The sequence below is a fragment of the Mirounga leonina genome, unplaced genomic scaffold, assembly GCF_011800145.1.
Source record: "Mirounga leonina isolate KUSES-001 unplaced genomic scaffold, KU_Mleo_1.0 Mir_154, whole genome shotgun sequence".
In the NCBI taxonomy this organism is placed as follows: Eukaryota; Metazoa; Chordata; class Mammalia; order Carnivora; family Phocidae; genus Mirounga; species Mirounga leonina.
Window position 1 is genome coordinate 35,794,325 of NW_023270389.1, and position 21,515 is coordinate 35,815,839.

A 21,515-nucleotide genomic window follows, 5' to 3' on the forward strand; every position below is an offset into this window, starting at 1 on the left:
CAGTAGTCACCCATTATAAGGAAAGGATTTGGTCAGGTGGCTCTTGTATTTGCTACGTAAGGGGGAACCTGAGTGGAAGGCCAGCAGTGATTTGTAGGTGAGATGTTGGTGATGGACCAAGTTGGGGTTGGGGCTACTGTACCCTAACTCATCCATATACCCTCTACAGGCCCTTCCGTAGCCAACATCAGATATTTGGAGAACAGCCGGCCTCCCATCTGGGCCACGCCTAATCAACAGGTCTGCATGGGTGGGTGTTGAACCCATAGCTTAGACCCCTGAGCACTACGCAGCTTGGTTCTTATGGTGGCATATTTAAGGCTAATTGTTTTAAGTAAAGAACATCTCTGAGCAAACAGAGCAGAGGTTTGGTGCCTTCAAATGCTTATGGAAGATACAGGAATGGCATCTGATCATTGTGATAATGGCATTTTGTTTTTTCCTGAATGCAAGTGTGGTCCTGCTGGCTCATTATTAGTAAGTATGCCTCCTCCCATTCGTATGGAGTGTTGGCATCGCTAAACTCCTTACACATATATTGTCTCATCTGATCTTCATAGCAGCTCATCCCCAAAGAAGGTTTTAGTGCTCCCAGCATATGGTCAGTGTACACACTTATGCCGAGTAGGCTTAACTGACAAGCTCAAGGTGACAGAGATTGGTAAGTGGCAGAGCAGAACCAAGATCACATCTCCGGGTCTCCAGCACTGCCCTCCTGCTTGTGCTATGCTTTGCTTCTGTTGCTGCTTGAGCTGTGTTGTGGTGGTGAGGAAGCCTGGGCTGAGCCATTCATTCTCTGTCGGCCTCTTCTGCAGTGAGGAAGATAGAGGTTTGGGGGAGCTAGAGTTTGGGTTTCGGTCTGTGAAGGTAGAGCTGAATCTTTCTCTAGGATAGACTTTATAGGCTTGAGCTTATCAGCACAGCACCTCAACCCACTTAGCTACTGACTTTGTGGAACGAAAAGATTAATTTTAAAAAAACGTTAGCATCTAATTACACGAACCTGGAAGTTTAAATGTAGACTAAATATAGCCTGAGTTTAATCTCTATTTTATAAATTCCACAATGTTCTGTTGTCAAATAGGACATAGCATTTTTAATAAGCAAATTTTCAGAGTTGCATATAAAACTTACAGCCAGCATCTCTTGGTAAAAGAGCTGAGAATTAGCCCAGCTCAAAATGTGCCCTCTGCTTTGAAAGTGGACCTCTTTTAGCCTTCTGGAGATGATAAAGTCTAGAGTTGTCCATTAACCAACTGCTGGTTCTTACTTATTAAAATTCCATTATGATCTGTACTGGATAGAGTGATTTCTTTACGGTGTGCATCTTCTTTTGAAAGCTTTTTATAAGCAGATCTGTAGCTTCCTTTGTGAGGTCTAAACACCAGCTCTTTGTCTACTACCTAGAGAATGGAGGTTGGACTGGGCTGTGGAAGAGAGAATTCAAATGTGGGCCAATGTCAGAGCCAGGGTCAGTTCAGGGGGCTGTTGCCTGTGAGAGCTGGGTTTAGGAGAGCCTGGCCGGCTCTGTGAAGAACTCTTAAGTAGGAGCTCCTCATAGAGCCCAGGTGAAGCCACGGTGAGGTCACCTCACTGACAGTGCAGTGCAGCCAGAAGTCTTGCCCTTCCCTGCTACTAAAGGTTCTTGTCTTTACAAGCCTAGCACCTGTCATCTGTGAAATTTCCTGAGGTTAGGATAGGTCTAGTGGTTTGGAGCTATGTGCTTTTGACCCTAATAGGGGAAGTAGGATTACAAAGTGTGGAGAGACTTCAGCGTCCTTCAAGTGTCTGTATTCTTTAGGAACAAGTGTCCTCTGAAGTTTCTCCCAATAACTGGGGCAGGACCTTACAATCCTCCCTTGGTTCCTAATTGCTCATAATAGGTCCCTGGCCGTGGTGATAATTTATCACAAGTTTAAAAGCTATTGGAGGCTGTGAAAATTATGTTGCTAGGTACAATAAATACTGTTGACTGGGAACTATATAATAACACATTGCACGCATGTACACACATCATGCATCTAGTCCTTCCAGAAAGAGGTCTACAACTTAATTGAAATGACAGTATAATAGAGGAGACATCTTTTGGTGAATAACTGTTCAGGCAGTGGTACAAAGAGGAGGTGCTCTGGGTTAAGTAGAACAGTGGGCATATTCAAAAGAGACTTCTGGGAGGAGATGGAGAATGGACAAAATTTTGTAGGCTGAATAGAAGCTGGAAAACCAGAGAGGTTGGAGGATGTGAACATGGTATGACCAAAGGCGTGGAGGTATGAAAGCCCCATTTGTTCAGGATTTCATGATTTGCCAAGAGGACCAGTGGGAAGTGAGGATGGAAAGGTATGGCAGAGCTGGATTAGGATGGAATGGCCCTGCCAAACACTAGGTAATTGAAGACTGGGACCCTGCAAGCCCACCTCACCTCATTCCACAGGAGAGTAGAAACCAAGTCATTCAGTCTCCTACCTCCTCTTACCTCAAGGGGGTCAGGGATTAGGCCTCAGCAAAGAGTTTGAAGATAATATGCCAAGCTGGGGAGCTCTTGTGGGGTCCTGGGAAAATGGAGCATTGTGGTTTTAAGATTAATGTTTTTACCACATGGATTTTCACCACCCCTCTCCCCAACTGTAGGACATATTCTTGAGTTGTTTTTCATAGTGGATTTGAGAGAGACACATATTTTCTTCTCTCTTCATGTATACCTACTTGGCCACAACCCCCCCCCACAACCATTGACTTCTTAGGCCACACCCCACTTCTTTTGTAGTCAGACATCTGCGGGATGCCAGTCTGGTCAGGATGGCATGTATCATCTCTGTGGGACAGAAGGAAACTAGTTAGTCTGTTTAAAATTTGAACTTACACCCTGGACTTCTGGCACAGTGCTCCTTGGCCCAAATGCCTTTGTAAATAATAAGCATCTTTCTCCCCAGCAAGATTCCTTTCCAACAAAGGACCATTTCTTCAGTTAGTAAAATGCTGGTGAATGTTTTTGTGGAGACTGCTTTGAAGATTTGGCTAAATAAGAGCAACATACCACCAAGAAATGTTTCTATTACCAAAAAAAAAAAAAAAAAAAAAAGAAAAGAAAAAGAAAGGCAAAATAGGACATAGGCCTGGGAGTTCTGAAACCAGAACATTCTAGGTTCAGATTTCACCTCTCCTGTATAAGCCGGACGTAGTCACTGGTTCCTTGCTAGGTTGTTGTAATGATTAGAAATAGTATACATAAAGCACCTGGCTCACGGACACTCAGTAAAGGGTAGACGTTATTAATAACGTCTCCATTTTATAGAAGTTCCTCCTCCTGAGTTGGGGGTTTGCTATGTCGTGCAGGTCCGTGAGATGGTTTTAAATTAAGAAGGTGGCTGCGGCTGGATGCTAACTCCTTCAAGCAGCATTCTTTGCAAGCAGTGACCATATGAGGCCGCGTGGCAGGGGCAGGCCCTGTGCAGACTGAAGCTCACAGTCACTGACAAGAAAAATCTTTTTGTTTTTTGCTTCGTGGAGAAGGTGGTGCTGAAAGCTTTCTTCCTTGGGGAAATCAATTTCACTGTGCGGTGGATCTCCGTGAGTGGGGTCATACTACTGCTTTCCTGAAAGAGAGACATTTCTGTTTTTATTAATCATGGAACTGATGCAAGACTGGTAGAATTTGTAAAAGACAATAACTTGTTTACTCTCCTTTTTGATGCACCTCCTGCCTTCCAGAGGTTAAGAGTGAAGAAGGGATTTTTATCTTCCAGTCTGGAAGCCAGACCCTCTTCAGGTTTAAAATAAGCAGCCTCATGTCCTTGGATACCTGCTGTATATGAATTTTAGGAATAAAAGGAATTCTCAGATTTTTGTCGGCAGTCATTTGGAAGGCAAAGTTACTAAAATAGCTGTGCATGTAATCATGGGGCTAGACACTTCCTTGTCACAGGCATGAGAATGTGTCCTTCTTGGAGTTGAATCCAGTATGAAGGACCGTTGGTGTGGATGATGAGATGATGATGAGTTTATTCTACACTGGGTTTCCTGACATATAGAGGGCCAGTCACCTTAACATAGGTACAATAAGAGGTCAACATGAAATAGTTGTCTTGGATGAGAAGAGTATTGGTATTAGTATTATCTTTTTTAAATAAAATTATCTGTAGTTTCTGTCAATAGCAGTCATTCCTCATACTTTTGAAATTGGTTTGAACACCTGTTTCCCTTCCCTGCTGCCTCTATACATACATACACATGTACATGTATATATACATACATGTGTGTAAGAAGGCCGCGTGCATATATATACATATATATATATGCACACAACATTGTATGAAGTGAAGTGCAGCCTCATGGAGTGCCATGATGGGGCAGCAACTCCCTCCATGCAGGTAGGAGACTATATATAGAGAATTGTGGCCCATTTTTTGCTTCTGATGAAGAATGTTCTGCACCAATAACCAAGCGGCCTCTAGGGGGCAGCAGAACACCAACTAAAACTACCGTGCCTGGGGTTGTCAGGCTTTTCTGGCTTATTGTTCAGACCTTCTAGGTCCATGATGCGGCACCCACCTTCTCCCCTTTGCCCAGCAAAATTCATCCTCTTGGCCTTGCCAGGCTACGGTCCACTTGCCTCCACTCTCTCCATTCTCCTCCACACTCAAACTCTCCTGGTCTACTTTGTACTGTATCATCTAGCTTAATGCTGGGACGTATTTGCTATTGTTTCACAACCAGCTCTACCTGTCCTTTTTGGCAGGAACAATGTTTTATGTCTCTGGGTTTCCCATAATGCCAGGACTGCCCTGGAGGCCTAAATAAATGCTTGAAAGCAGATGGAGGATCCCGTAATCTGTAGTGAGCCCTTGATACATATTTGCTAATTTCGTTGTCAAGATGGTCTTCTTTTTGCACAAGAGAAGACATTTTATTTGCTTCACTTATTTCTGAAATGGCTACTTTCTCACGTGCATTCTGGTTTTAGCTTGGAGTGTAAGATGTAGATGTGATGGAGGGCATGAACTGTGGTGCCAGAGTTGTAGGATGGCTCCTCCCCTTTCTGGTTGTGTGCCTTGCTCAAGTTAACTTCTCAGCCTCTGTTTTCTCACCTACAAAATGGGCCTTTTTAAGCTGATCATATAATTTTATCTAAACTGGAGCACAGAGTGAAGGAAGGTATTTAAAAATACTTATTCTATGAAGCGGGGGAAATCGGAGGGGTAGACGAACCATGAGAGACGATGGACTCTGAAAAACAAACAGGGTTCTGGAGGGGAGGGGGGTGGGAGGATGGGTTAGCCTGGTGATGGGTATTGAGGAGGGCACATTCTGCATGGAGCACTGGGTGTTATATGCAAACAATGAATCATGGAACACTTCATCTAAAACTAATGATGTAATGTATGGGGATTAACATAAGAATAAAAAAAATAAATTAAAAAAATACTTATTCTATAGTTTTTTGAAATATTTATTGACTGGGGAGTGGTTTTCATTTTTTTTTTTTTACTTGTCTATAAAATTGTTCTCTTCAAAAATGGTTTTCAAAATAACATTTCCAAGCAATATGTGCCCTCCTTAATACCCATCACCGGGGCATTGCATGGAGCACTGGGTGTTATACGCAAACAATGGATCATGGAACACTACATCAAAAACTAATGATGTACTGGATGGTGACTAACATAACATAATAAAAAAACCCATTTCCTACAAACTATTAATATACAAACAGGACACATTGTAAACGGGCTGGCATGCTGGAACAGCAGGTGTAAACCATACGGTGCTTCAAAGAATCAACCCACGTAATGTGAGTGAAGCGTGTAGTACCGTGCCTGGGACACACTGTGTATTCAGGAAATGAAGATTTCATTTTCCTTCCTGGAAGAAGGTTGGACAAAGAAGCACGCACCAACAGATCAAAGACCTATGGGTTTTATTTTTTTTTAAAGGTTGCTGCCAGGAGGCTGTTCTCCTAGCTCTCCAGATTCTACCAACCCAAGGTGTGAGTTTTGTCCAACCCTAGCTGGAAAATACCAATTAAAGAAGATGGTCCTGCTTATGTGTAGTCAGATCGCTGCCTCAGCGGTAGAGAGCGTACCCGAGATGCTGTGCATTTTCGGTAATAATTTGGCTGACCTGTGAGCACAGAGCTCTTCCGTTTACTTGCAAAGTCACTGCTCCTTCTGGGCAACTTGCCTGGAAAGCTGGAGCAATGGGTCTTGGCACCTCGGTTCTGCACCCAGCTCCTGCTATTTAGGAGCTTGATTGCAGCAATTGTGCTTAAATATTGGGCTTACCATAAACATAATAGTTTGAGCTGTAAAATATATAACTGTCTTGAAGGTTTGTGTCCCCATATAACTGGAAGCTTAATTGCCATTGTGTGATGAGGCTTCCAGGGTTGGGCACTCCCCTTTTAGAAACTGTAAATTCACCACTCCTCACCCTGCCTCTTGTAAGTGCTGTTTTGCTCCGGTAATGAGAGCTCTCGAGCCTGTGTGTTCATTTAACCTCAAGCCCCTCAGAACTGAGGCTTGTGTTTTTGCCGGTTGCTGGTGTGTTGGAGAATTCAAGGAGTGCCCTGTGTGGCCTCCTGGAAGCAGGGAAGGATCTCCACATGGTCGCTAACAGTGGGTGACAGGAGAATCAAGGGCAGAAGCAGGTAGGAGTGAAGGGACAGCCCACTGCATGGCTCCTAACAGCCTCTTCTTTCTCTAGGTATGTGTACATTCCAGTAGGCGGGTCCCAGCATGGCCTGCTGGGGACACTGTTTTCCACCGCAGTGACGTTTGCGTTTGTGAGCTTCTGGCATGGTGGCTATGACTACCTCTGGTGTTGGGCGGCCCTCAACTGGCTGGGAGTCAGCGTGGAGAACGCAGTCCAGAGGCTTGTGCAGACCCCGTGCGTCCAGGACAGCGTGGTGAGCAGGTGGTGGGGGACCACTGAGCCACGTGGACTAGGCCTGGGAGGGAAGGCGGTCATCAGATTCACTCCAACATGGGCCATTTTTGCCGGATTGGTTCAAAGAGGATGTGCCCAGAGGTAGCAGGTTTTGTTTTGTTTTGTTTTTACATAAGTGTTTCAAAGCAATGCATGCCTACTGTATAAAAATAAGAAAATTCACACAAGAGGGAAAGAAAAATACCTCTTCAACAAAAACTGTTACAACTGTTCTAACCTTTTTCTTTACATATACGCACACATGTATAACGTTTAACACAAATGCTATTATTCCAGAGACATAGTTGTATGAGGACCACCTTTCTATGTCACCAAATCCATTTCTAACAACCCCTTTGAATGGCTAGAATAGAATTCCATTATGTGGCTATGCCGTCATTGATTAGTCTCCTGCTATTGGGCAATCGTGTCATTCTAATTTTTGGCAATTGTCAATCAAAATGGAGATGAGTATCATAACCGGGACAAATTCTTATATGTAAAATTGCTAAGTAAAAGTTTCTCACCCTTTTTCGCCATGCATACAGCTTAACTCTTCCTTAACTGCCCTGCAGTGCTGGTATTTTTAATCTTGGCTAATTTGATAGATACTGTTACTGTAGCATAAAAAAAAAGAAAAAAGAAAAAAACAGCTAAGTGCTTAAGATGCATTCTGATTCCACAGGAGAATGATTTGGAAAATTTGGAACTTTACACACATGTTACACAAATGTTTTATCATATAAAAGTGATATACAGTGTATTAGAATCTTATAGGAAAGAGTCAGTTCTGAATATGCAGCAGTATTCTGATAACCCTGAGAAGAGTGGCTAAAAAGAAATGTGCTGTCATCGGTGTTCACGGCAGGCAATAAAACACAAGAAATTTACTGAGTCGTGATTAATGTGCCTAAACTCCCCCAGTATATGCAGCTAAAGCAAATATATTTCAGAAACCCAACACTACCAAATAGAATACATTTGAGGTTTTTTTCCTATAAAGATAGCCATAGTAAAAGTGGACAGTTATTTCAATAAAAACTGATACAAAGCACATAGCAAAATAACACATCTGAAGGAATTTAAATATGCCCATGTATGTTTAAAGATAAATATTTTATTCAGTAGTAGTACCCAGCAATCAGCAGGAAAGAAATGTCAGTGAATCTTAATAGAAAAATGGAATTTCAATGAAAGTCATGGCTATGTAACACAAAGGAAAACCATACAAGCTGGTATCATCAAGGTTTCAATCTCCATCTTCAAATCCGAATAGTCTTCCCCGGAGCCTGAAACCCAGTTATCATCTGTGAAAGCCAGAGAATTCTTCTCAGCCTAGGCTGAAGCCCTGTAACACATCTCCCCATTCCTTCACGAAGGGTCTAAAATTAGCCTTGAACTTAATGTTAAGCACTGCTCTGTAGACTTTGAGCTGTGGCTTATGTTACTGACAAATTTTAAAAATCTAAAATCTTAAAGGAGGAACCCAAACTGTGCTATGTAGCCTTGTTAATTTTGGTTAAAAATGAAGACAGTGAGAACACTTACTCACAGGATGAAGCACGTGAATGTCTGCTCTGCCTCATCACAGCTCAGTCCAGGACCCTTGTGTGTTTGCCTCATTTGAGCTCCCATCCACAAGTCACACACCTAAGTGGATAGTAATTTTTGAGTATGCATTTTTTTGGTGAGATGTATGTCTTGTATATTATGAATATGGTGTTTAGTGTACATATTTATTGAGCAAGAACATATTTTGTAAAACCTATTTTATCACCTTCTATCCTGACATCCTGGTAGTTGGTTATAGCTATGTAGACAAGGAGTCCTTGAGTATGAGATCAGGATTCCATTACTGTTTATATCCCCAATGGTTAGCTCAGCGTCTGAGTTAGCCACAGTGTTAAGTCAGTGCACAATTGGGTTGATTTTTTTTTTTTTAATTCAGTTAGCCAACATATAGTACATTATTAGTTTCAGAGGTAGAGTTCAGTAATTCATCGGTTGCATATAACACCCAGTGCTCATCACATCATGTGCCCTCCTTAATGCCCATCACCCTGTTACCCCAACCCCCCACCCCCTCCCCTCCAGCAACCCTCGGTTCGTTTCCTATGGTTAAGAGTCTCTCATGGTTTGTCTCCATTTCTGATTTCTTCCCATTCAGTTTTCCCTCCCTTCCCCTGTGATTCTCTGTGCTATTTCTTATATCCCACATATGAGTGAAACCATATAATTGTCTTTCTCTGATTGACTTATTTCGCTCAGCATAATACAATTGGGTTGATTCTTTAGTTGTTCTTCCACTTGTCTATGCAAAGACTTTTTCCCATTATTCTGTTTCTTACACAGTTCAGCATAGATTCTGTTTTCCTTCAGAAAAATAGGGCTGGCATTTCAAATATTGTGTAACCTTTTGAATGAACTGTTTCCCCACTTGGGTTACTCTCCTTCCCTCTCTTTTCATGAATCCATTCCCCATTCTTTTGTCTTAATCCAAATGAAGACTTAATGCCTCCTTAACACCTAATTTCCTCTGACATTAGTCTCCATGATTGATCTGATAGTATTTTTACAATGGGAGCTCACCCCCCCAGGCTGCTCATATATTCTCTCCAATGACATTAATCCTTCATCTGTTTTTTTTTTAAAGATTGGTTGGAAGATACTTGAGTACCAAGAATGATCATATCTTCTTTTCCCGTATCTTTTTCATCTTCGACCTCAAAGCTTTGTCTGGAGCACGAAATACAGTAGGATTTCTCAGTGTTGATGAAATGGCAGTTGAACATTCACCAGAAGACTAATCAGAGCTGAGTGTTGTAGGAAACCCTCTGATGTTCTAGGCAGGGCTGTCCAATTGAACTTTCTGCAGTAATGGAAATGACCAATACGGAAGTAAGCAGCCACACTGAGCACTTGAAATGTGACTAGTGTCACCGAGAAACTAATTTTTAAAATTTATAATTTTAATTAATTTGAGTCTAAGTAGCCCCCATGTGGCCAGGGTCTTCCATTTTGAGCAGTACAATTCTAGAACATACCCCCATCAAGACAAAAATTACAAGAATGTAGAGTGTTATAATTTTAAATAATGTTCAGTAATGATGAGGTACCTCGTATATCCAATGGCTACTGAGCTGTTGCACTTGTGTATCTCACAGGTATCTCAGACTTAGCATATGTAGTACTGGACTCGCGTACCCCATACCGCCATAAGTCCAACTAGCTCCTTTCCCTCTTGCATTCTCTGTTTCTAGAAAAGTCATCCTTAATCTAGTTACTCAAGGCCCAAACCAGCAAGTTACCCTTTGTACTCTCTCTCCCTCCATTCTACCTGTATGTACTGTATATTCTATCTCCTAGGAAGATCTTATTTTTAAAAATTATTTCCATTTCTGCTATGTCATCCTAATCTTACTGTTCTTATTCCTTGCCCAGTCTACCAGATAGTTTCTAGCTAGTTTCTTTTGCCTTCTTCAATTCATTATCCTCACAGTGCTGAGTGATGTTTCTCAATAAAAACCTAACCATGTTGTTATCCTTCTTAAAATCCCTAGTGGTATCCCATTATTTTAGGACTAAGCCCGCAATATTTAAGATGACCTAGGAGGCCCTGCCTGATCTTGAGCTTGCTATCTCTCCCCATCCGCTCTGCTCCCACCCCCCACTTCACACTCTGTTCTTCCTTCTCTTCAATTGCTCATCTTGCCCTTCCAGCCTCAGAACCCCACATGGGCTCGTCCGTGTCCTAGGATGCTTTCTCTCCTCTCCCTCCACCTCTCTTCATCCTTCAGATTATAGTTCCAGTGATATCTTGTTTGTTTGTCCTCCGCTGACCCTCCTGAGTCAGTCAGGTCCTGATTAACAATTCATTTTGGGCACCTTGTAGGTGATCTCTTCTGTTGTACTTATCATAGTTGCAATGAAATATTTTTATACAATAACTTGTTTAATCCGTATCTCCTTCACTGAACTGTAAGCCTCATGAAGTCAGAGGTCTGTATCCTTGGCATGTATCAAAATGCTTGGCACAGAGTAAGTTGTGTAGTAAATACTTGTTAAATGAATGAATGAATATTTTCTGACTTCACTGAGGGCAGTGTAAGAGGAAGTAGGCCCATACAGCAGCATGAAGAATATAGATAGAATACTGGAAGAACTTCTTAAGGCTGAGGCTTGTTGAGCATTATACAGGGAGATTATTTTTTTCCATAGCAGCATAGATAATAATTGATCTAGTGATGGCAAAATGCTAATTTAATGCTCAGTGAACAAAATATATATAGGAAAGAAAGGGTTGGGGAGGAATTAGCCTATCTGGCACCCTGCTGCTTTATGAGAGGGGGGATTATTGGTTGTGACTCACTGGGGAACAGAGCTGTAGGATGTTGACAAAAGGTACTTTCACAAACACCCGAGCGGGGTGGACAAAGAGAAATTACTGCTGAAGCAACACGCTTTTTCTCTATACAAGCACTCTCTCAAGGAGGGAGCTAGAATATGTGTTCAGCATGGAAATCTTTTAATAAGTGGAAGCATTTTGAGTAGAGTAGAGTGACATTACTTCTTGCCAATTCTCAATGTGCTCTCTCCTTTGAAGGAAGATACCTTCAGGCTGCCTGTCAGTTACTCCTACAAAAGGAGAATCGACATCTCAAGCAGTTCACCCACCCCCACCCTTGATGCTCATTTCATTGAATAATTTCAATATGTCCTCCTCCCCCCAACCCTTATCTCCTCTTCTTTGCCCCAAGAGTATCCTACTGAGCTGATTTATATCCTCTCTGAAGTAGTAAAATTTCTATTTATAGACTTAATTGAGGAAAGGCGCTTCCAGTGACAATCAGGGAGGGTCAGTCTAATGGTTGTGGGAGGGATCTGATGCTCTGGTGTGTCAGAAGGAGCCCAAAGACCACGGCTCTGTGGTGATATCCATTCAGTTTATCTGCTATATTGGTCAGTTTGAAGATGTAGGTACAGAAATCCCATGAGTTTGTGAGATCAGTCAATTTAAAATTGATCAGTCAATTGTAAGAATTATCGACATGATCCAACTAATGCTTACTTAGTTCTCTGGAATCCTAACCCACCAATTAGCAGGATATACATACATGTCAGTTGGCCTGATGAGAAACACTTTCACTTGAGGTCAGTGACACCAGCCCCAACTAACTCACTGAAGGATTACAAAGCAAACTAGTCTAAGAAGAGTAGTTCTGTTTGACAATGACTCATGATCTTCTATTTCTCTGCTGCTTGGCTTGATTCAACAAATAGAGATCAAGTACTTCTTGTAGATAAGCCATTTTCTCAAGACTGGAAGGCTTTCTAGACTTGGCCATTAGGCAGAATCAGTCTGGTTCTTCATTTCTTAATTTGCTTAATTAGGAAAAAAACCATTTTCAGTACCCTATGTGGGAGACATACTGAAGAACTCTGGGGAACTCTGAGTGAAGGACGTGGTCCCTTCCTCCTATTTTTTTCTTCTTTTTTCTTTTTGCATCTCTTTCAGTACTTCAATGCCTATAGGGTACTAGTCTATCATTGTGTAGTGGTAGAGTCTATTATTAGTTCCCTCCAATAACAAGGTACTTTGTGTGGCCTATCAGGATAATCATCTTTGCAGTGTCTGCTTTGGAATAAAGAGGCAATAAAATGGAATGAGAGCTTTTCTCCAGGAAGAGCTAAGTGATCTATATTAAAAAACAGTCTTATCTTCATAAGCATCATAAATACCGATTGGCCTAGACTTCAAAGGCATTGCTCAGAAGAAAGGTCCAGGCTAGAGACAGACATTTGGGAGCTTATAGTTGGTATTTTGGAGCCCTGGAAATGTTTGAGACTTTCCAGGGAGAGTGCAGAAAGAGAAGAAAAGGTGGTGGCCCAGGACCGAAACCGAGGAACACCCAACATTTGAAAGTTGGGTGGAGGAGAAGGGGCCAGAAGCGGGGAGGAAAATCTAGAGGGTGATTTCACAGAAACCAAGAAAAAGAGGGTATTTCATGGAGGGGGTCATCAAAGGTGGTGATGCCATTAAGGGATAAAGTAAAGTGAAGTTAAAGAATGGTTATGTCTCCAGACCAGGGTGCTGACAGTGGGAGGAAGGGGCTGTGAGGCATCTTCCCTGTGCCATAGGAGATCATTGGCCTGCTGGAGATGCAAGACGTGTGCAAATCAGTTGAGGTAAGGCATTATGTGCAGAGAGACCACTGATGTTCATGAGGGGTGATGGTCAGTGTGAGCTAAGCTTTGAAGAATGGTTTATTTAAAGAGCTGGGGCTTGAGTTGGACTCTGAAGAATTAAGAGTGGGGCTTGGATAGGTCAGTAGAGAGAAGACAGGCATTCCAGGTCAGGAGAATAGCACACATACAGCCTGAAGTCAGGAATAGGGTTGCCATGGGGGTGAGGAGGCAGACATGGGAGATGAGGGGTTATCACTCAGGAGAATGGAGGAAAGGAAGCTAGAGAAGCCAAAGGTTTTCCATATAAAGGGATTTGAAGGCCAGACTTAGAAATATAGAAATGCAAACCACTTAACCAAACAGGAGAGCATTAAATTAACATATTAATCCCACACGTCAAATTAGCCTGTTGTGCTAGCTTGTTAGCACTCACCCAGGCCTCTCCGTCTGGAAAAAGCAATGCATGTTGTTATGAACAGTGTGTTCCTTGGTGGATGACGACCTGTTGGTGCCCCCTCCATTGTCTCCCACTCCGAAGGATCATTAACGATGCAGGAAGCACACGGCGCAATTCACTGCTAACACATTTTCTTCTCTGTGGGAATCTGAACCTAAGCCTTAACCCCTCTGGTCTGAAAGGTGGAATGTGGCAAATAATTCTGTCTTTTAGTCGAATACGTTTAGCATGGCAAAAGCATTTTCACAGGTTCTTTTTACTGAGTCTGCTATCTGCAGAGAGAAGGCTTTGAACTAGAGCCAGTTTCCAGTTATTCATGGCCTGGTGAACCTCTCCAGGTCTGGCCTGCTCTGGGGCTTCTGTGGCCTTCCCTGTCCCTGTCAGGTTAGGCTCGAGCAAGGCAGGGTCACCCTTTCATCATCGCTGCTGCCATGGCTGCCCGTCCTTTCTTCCCCAAGCACACAGCACAGTCTCCCGGCCTTGGGAATTGTAACCTCGGGAAAGAATACTAAGCCAAAGATGAGATCTATCACTTGAATGGCAGTGGTTGAAATGGGCTTTTTCAGATGGCGTGTGGGATTAGATGCATTACTTGAGAGTCTCCAATTCCTGCTTCTACAGCACAGATAAGTGGTGGTTACTCTGGTCACAGCTTAGTGCCCAGCATCTCTCTCTAGATGAGCTTAGGAAAAAGCAAAATCTTACTGTGTACGTGCTGAAGCTTTGGTTATGTCTTTCTAAATCTGGCTCTTTTTTCCTCCCAGAAAACCCATTACTCATTGAAGGTAGCAGAGCTTGAGTTTCCAGTGTTCTTATTATCAATAGAAGGATGAAATTAGCCCCCTTTTCCCAAAAATAATATGCACATACTTTGTGCAATATATTTCTATAATATGTATTTATTTACAATGTATACTTAGGCTTTATGTGTGATCAATATTATGTATATATGCTATAACTGTATAACACATATATGTAATATACGTACATGTGTATGTATGTATGTGTATATATACATATATTTGTGTGTGTGTGTTCATTTTATAAAGCTCTGAGGAGTCAGAGATGTTCAGGACTTCCAAAATATCTCACATTCCTCCCAAGACCTAGAAATAAACACTGCTTTAAAAAGCCTATGGAGCAGCTGCTGGTCTCATTTGAGATGAGCTGAGTCGGTATCAATGTACTGTGATTGCCAGAATGTACTGAAACACAATTTAAGGGGGCTTTTGCTTTTTCCTCTGGTCTGAACCCTATAGTTCACCCAGTAGGCTGGAGTCAGAGCTGGAGTAAGAGCTGAATGGCCCTGAGGGGTGGCAGGAAAGAGTATCATATAAAAGGTGCAGGACATCTATCAAGTTGACTAGGCCACCATTGAAAGTAATGATCTTCAAATAATTTCACTGTGAAGAAGGGTGGAGAGGAATAAAGAAAAACAGATATAACAAAAATGTATTTTTATTTAAAGATACGTGCAAACACAGAGAAGTGCGTAGAAGGTTATACACTCCAACATTAATGGTGGCTAGCTTTTTACTGACGGGATTACGTGTGATACATATTTTCTTGGTTTTACTCATTTGTATTTTCAGCCTTTTCTGCAGTGAATAGGTATTGTTATCTACTTAAAGGTTATTGAGAGAAAAGGGTGCAGGATGGATCCACCCTCAGGAGGCTTTGCTTAGCTGACCATGGATGCTTGATTCATGTTAGAAATGGAAGGACCAGGGGCGCCTGGGTGGCTCAGTCAGTTAAACATCTGCCTTCGGCTCAGGTCATGATCTCAGGGTCCTGGGATCGAGCCCCACATCGGGCTCCCTGCTCATCAGGGAGCCTGCTTCTCCCTCTCCTCCCAACTCGTGCTCTCTGTCTCTCTCTCAAATAAATAAATAAAATCTTAAAAAAAAAAAAAGAAATGAAAGGTCCAGACTAATGTGGGGCTGTTGTAGCTGCCACCCTTTGCCGGGGAAGAAACTGTACTAGATTCTGCACAAGGATCTTTCACATTTGTTATTTTATTTAAGCATCACAACAACCAAGCAGGACAGGGGTTCCTTATCTTCATTTTTATAGATGAGGAACATACTATAGGCTGGGAAGGTATGTGATTTGTGTAGGAACACATGGTTAGTTCAATTAGAAAGGGCGTCAAATTCAGTTATACATAATTTATTCTAAGCATCCTTGATATCAGATAAGAGACATTTGCTTTAATAGATCTTACACACTTATTCATTCACTTAATTTATCCTTGCTGCTTGTGTACATTTGGCATTAGATTTTTTTTTAACCAGCAAAAAATGGGTTTTCTCCGGAATAACAAAGATTTGCAATTCGAGATAAGCAAGCTATGGCCAAACCATTTGGCATTAGATTAATTGACATTCCAGCCCTCAGTTCTTAGACAACTTATGTTTTAGTTGTGGTTCACTCAACCGGTCTATGAAAAAATTGGTCCAAGTGAAGTGGGAATGCTCGCAAAAGCATTTTTACCCAATTATGTCATGTGGTTTCAGTAGTAGCTTTACAGGTAAGTACTATTGTTATCCCCGCTTTGCAGTGGGAATGAATGGAAACCCAGAAAGTTTAAGAAATCTGTGTTCATGGGCCAGAAGTCAAATCATACTGCAAGGCTTTCTTGAGATAAATGAATCTTTGGTCTCCATTCCTTCTATGCAGACGTCCTTGTCCTCATCAGCAACAACTTCTCATTCTCTTAGTTGTTTCTGACATCTACCTCTGCCTTTCTAAAGTCTATTCTCTTATTGCTTCACTTATGAATTATAAATATTAACTGCTTTCTACTTGAGGTTTTTGCATCTGAGACATACTCCCAACTCCTTCTAATAGAATAACCATCTTTATTTTTGGCTAAATCAACATTTGCTGTTTACATTATTATCACGATGGTAAGTGTGGCTCACTGCCAAGCCAGTTAATATGCTATCATTGAGTTTCCTTTTTAGTCACCTGTTTCCCCACCTTAGATTAAGAATCACCTTGCCTCTTTTTGTGTGATTAGGAGTTTACTATCACCACTTCTTTCCAAACTCCCCAATAAAATTGAAAAATCCCTCAGAATAGTATTTTCCATGTAGTCAGATGTATTTGGAAATCTGTCAGCTCTCTTCTTTTCCTGGAGAACCTCTCCTGAAGCCCTTCCATCCCCATGGCCCATCTGGATCGTTTCCCTTCAGATTGGCCGTACAGCTGGCGTCCTGACATTTCCCTCCTCCTCTCTCTTGGGCTGAATCCCTGTATCGTGGGCCCCAGAACTCCTTGTTTTCTCCCCTCCGATTTGGTGGAGCACATCCTTTAGTAGCTGCCTTAGAAAAGCACCGTGAGTGATAACATGTTTTTGAGACCTTGTATTTCTCAAACTGTCTTTATTCTACCTCACCTTTGATTATCTGAGCACTGAATTTTAAGGTTGAACGGTAATTTCTCCTGAAAATTTTGAAGATGTAATTTGTATTCTCGTTTTGAGTTTTACTGTTGAGAAATGCCATTTTGGTTTTTGATTCTTTGTATGTAATCTGTTTTTCTCTCCAGAACCTTAATGAAAATATCTTTGGTATTCTGAAATGCCACTGTGCCTGTTGGCCCTGAGTTTAGAGTTACTCTAATGCAGTTTATGGATTAAAAAAACCCTGTTACCACCTTCATTCATCATGGCGGGGGGGGCAGAGAAAGGGGGAAACCCCAGGGTGTGTATGCCCATTTTTAACCAACCTTCCTGTTTTCTTTCTCCATGGTTTACTGTTGCCATCTGTGGTATATGGTGCCTCTAATGTGTAGGCCTCTGGGAATCTATCTGGTGTATGAATGACTCCTCTCTTTGATATCTACTATCCAGGTGTCTCAGTCCTGCTAATTCCTCCATCTGCTCTCTATCTTATGAAAATGGGTTGATTTTGCTCACTTGCTTTTCACTTCTATTCCGTTCTTTGCCTGTGGATTTATTTTCAAATGTTTACTTGCTTTTTAACAGGGTTTTGAAGGAGCAGAGATATCTAATCTACTGTGTTTAACTGGATGTCATAGAACAGTTTTCTGTGCTGTTGGCCGAATCATTTTGGAATGCTTTACCTGTTTGTCAGTTTTAGATTTTTAAATATCAGGTTTGCTTAAAAGCAGGCCTTACCCTAAGCTGTTGTTTTTGTGTTTGAACAGATTATAGCTGAGGCCAGATCTGTCACATTTTAGGCTTATTTAATAGTCTCAAGGGACCTCAGTACTACCTGGAGAGGGTGATCCCCAGTGCCATGAACAGTCATAATTTGGCTGTGATGGTCATCTAGCTTCTGTCTTCCCACCCATATGCCTTGACTCCATACTTAGGGAAGATAGCCAGGGTCTAAGGTCATTAAGTGGAAAGATTCCTAGATTTCCTTTTTTTATTCTTTTATTCTTTTTAAATTTATGAAGTCATTTGTGACCATATGCTCTTGAAAACAGCTAAGACTGGAGTCCTCTAAGACAGCCATCCCCCCACCTCAACAAACACACCTTGCTCTCTTTCTTCTTCCATGAGAGGTAACCATTGTTGTCAGATTAGAGTATGGCCTTCCATACATACTTTTACTACTGTGTGTGTGTGTGTGTGTGTTATAATAAATATATAAATATTCTAAAATTTGTGCTTTTTTCCTCCTCATGACATGTTTTGAAGATGTTTCTACATTAGTAGATGTAGATCTGCATAATTGGACATGGCATGGATATATAATGTATTTAGCCATTCTTCTGTTGTTGAAGTTTTCGGTTGCTTCTAATTTTTTCTTTTGCAAATGCAGCGGCTGTGGAGATGCCTAGATATGCCTTCTTGTACATACATGTAAGTATTTCTTTAGAGCAGGTACCAAGAATAGATAGAGTAGGAGTTGGCAAACTGTGATGGCCCGTGGGCCAAATCTGGTCTACTGCCTGTTTTTGTATGGCCTGCAACTAAGAATGGTTTTTATAACTTCAAACTGTTTTATTCAGTGGTCCATACTTTCCCTACTGATCTGAAAGATCATCTTTAATATATAGCAAATATCCAAATATACATAAATTCATTTTTTAGGCTCAGTTCTGTTGTATTGATCTACCTGATTCTTCCTATTTGAAATGCTAGAGTTCTATAGTATGTCTTGATTCCTGATATGGAAAGTCCCATGCCCCTTTTGGTTCTTTTTCCAAATTACATTAGCTATTTTTATACCGTGGCTCTTCCATATGAGTCTTAGAATTAGGAAAGTTCCTCAAAACTCCTTCTGGTATTTATATTGGAATTTGTTAGACTGGCACTAAAGTGTAGCTTAATTTGTGTAGAGTTAATATGTCTGTGATGCTGTTTTTCCAGTCATGAATTAGTTATGTATTCAAGTCTTCCCTTATGTTATTACACAATGATTATCATTTCTCCTTAGAAGTCTTGGACACTTCTTTGTGGATTATTGCTTTGGTATAGGAAAAATGCTGATTTTTGTTTTGAGTTGATCATTTTGCGTCTACCCAGTTGAAATCTTTTGTTAACTCTAGTAATTTGTCAATTGTTTCTTGTGAATTTTCTAGATTGATGGTCATATCATCCACAAATAATGACAGTTTTGTCCTTGCCAACAGATTTAACCCTCACTGCATTTAATTGTCTTGTTGTATTGACTTAGTCTTTCAGTATGATTTTGAGTGATAGAGGAGAAAATGTCTTTTCCTTGAAACTAGTGAGAATACTTGGGGTTTTGACACATTATCTTTATCAACCTAAAGAAGCTTACTCTTTTACTATTTTTTTAAAATCGTGAACGAGCATGCAGTTTTACCTATTATTTTATTGGCATCTGTTGAGTGATCATAAGATTATTCTCCTTTAATTATTTAATCTCGTGAATTACATGAATTTCTAATATTTTTAATATTGAATCCTCCTCCCATTCCTGGGATGAATTTTACTTGATTGAGAGAATTCTTTTAATCACTCCTATATTCAATTTACAGCTGTTTAATTTAGAATTTTTAAGGTAATGTGTAGAAGAAAGATTAACTTATGGTTTTCTTTCCCTATGTTGTCTCTTTATCACTTTAGTATCAGGGTTATACTAGCATCATGAAACCAGTGGAAGCTTCCCATGGTTTTTTATCCTCTGAAACAGTTTCCATGGAAATTGTCTGTTCCTTGATCATCTGGTAGAACTTGCTCATTAAGATCATCTGGGCAATTTTTCTTTGAACATAGAGCTTTGACCACTGTTTCTGTTCTTCTATGGTTTTTCAGGCCATCTACTTTTTCTATGAGAATTTTAGGTAATTTATATTTTCTAGATACTTTGTTTCTTAGCTACATTATCAAATATATCACTATATAATCTCCAAAGAGTTTGAAATTTCCTGTATATTATTACCTCTTGTTTATTTGGCTTTGTTTTCTTAATTGATCATACTTGCTAACATTTATTCATTTTATTGTTCCTTCAATAGAAGTTTTTGGTTTACATCAATAAAATTTTTAAAAATTTACTGGTGTGTTAAGTTTTACAGATTTTTGTCTTTGTTGTTGCTGATTTATTTTATTCCATTGTTGGTGAGCATGGCCTTCATGATAACTTTTTAGAATATATTTGTCTTCCTTTCCTGGCTTAGTTTGTATTCAGTTTGATTATGATCCACTTGTGTATGAAAATTACATATATTCATTATTCTGTATATCTGTCTGTGAGACAGGCCTAATAATTCTTCATTGGGATAAATTATACATGACATAAAATTTACTGTTTTAACTGTTTTTAAATCTACAATTCAAAGGCATTAAATTTATTCACAATGTTGTACAGCCATTACCACCATCAGTCTCCAGAACATTTTAATCATCTCAAACAGAAACTCTAAACCTATTAAGCAATAACTTCATATTACCTCCTTCCCCCCGGCCCCCAGGAACACTATTTTACTTTCTTTCTTTATGAATTTGATGATTCTAGGTACCACCTATAAGTGGAATCATGTAATTTTTTTCCTTCTGACTTATTTCACTTAGCATAATGTCTTTATGATTCATCCATGTTGTAGTGTACATCAGAATTTTTTGTCTTTTAAAGGCTGAATACTATTCCATCCTTGTATATCACATTTTGTTTATCCTTTCATCCATTGACAGACATTTGGGTTGTTTCCACCTTTTGCCTATTGTGAATAATATAGCAGTGAACACTGGTATACAAATATCTCTGTCTTTTGATTGGAGAATTTAGTCCATTTACTTTTTAAAAAAAGTTTTTATTTAAATTCCAGTTAACATCCAGTGTAATATTATTTTCAGGTGTACAATATAGTCATTCCACACTTCCATAAAACATTTAAAGTAATTATTGATAGATATGGACTGTTTCTATTTTGTTAATTATTTCTGACTGTTTTTTATTTCTTTGTTTCTCTCTTACTCTCTTTGTGATATAATAATTTTCTGTAGTGCTATGCTTTGATTCCTTTATCTTCTGTGTATCTGCTTTAGGTTTTTGCTTTGTGGTTACTATGATGCTTACATAAAACATCTTGTAACAGTCTGTTTTAAGCTAATAACTCCATTGAATGCAAAAGCTCAACATTTTTACACCCACCTGTTCTGTTTTTGCTGTTACAATTTACATCTTTTACACTGTGTATCCATTAACTCATTTTTGTAGTTATTGTTATTTTTAGTACTTTTTCTTTTAACCTTTATATTAGATTTATAAATTATTTACCACCACCATTACAACATTAGAGTGTTCTGAATTTATATACTTACCATTACCAGTGACTTTTATATGTTTTCCTATTACTAATTAGCATCCTTTTTTTTTTTTTAGCTTAAAAAATCCCTTTAACATTTATTATAAGGCTGGTTTAGTGGTGACGAACTCCTTCAGCTTTTGTTTGGAAAACTCAGTATCTATCTTTCATTCTGAAGGACAACTCTGCCAGGTAG

The 21,515-nt window shown here is 40.2% G+C and overlaps 1 protein-coding gene across 1 annotated transcript in view; it reads left to right on the forward strand.

The window, feature by feature from the left end:
- Nucleotides 1-21,515, forward strand: part of HHAT (hedgehog acyltransferase) — a 348,920-nt gene that overhangs the window by 264,389 nt on the left and 63,016 nt on the right. The window contains exon 10 of the mRNA XM_035010478.1: nucleotides 6,703-6,904. Coding sequence (XP_034866369.1) covers nucleotides 6,703-6,904 — 202 coding nt within the window. The remainder of the gene's footprint in view (nucleotides 1-6,702; nucleotides 6,905-21,515) is intronic.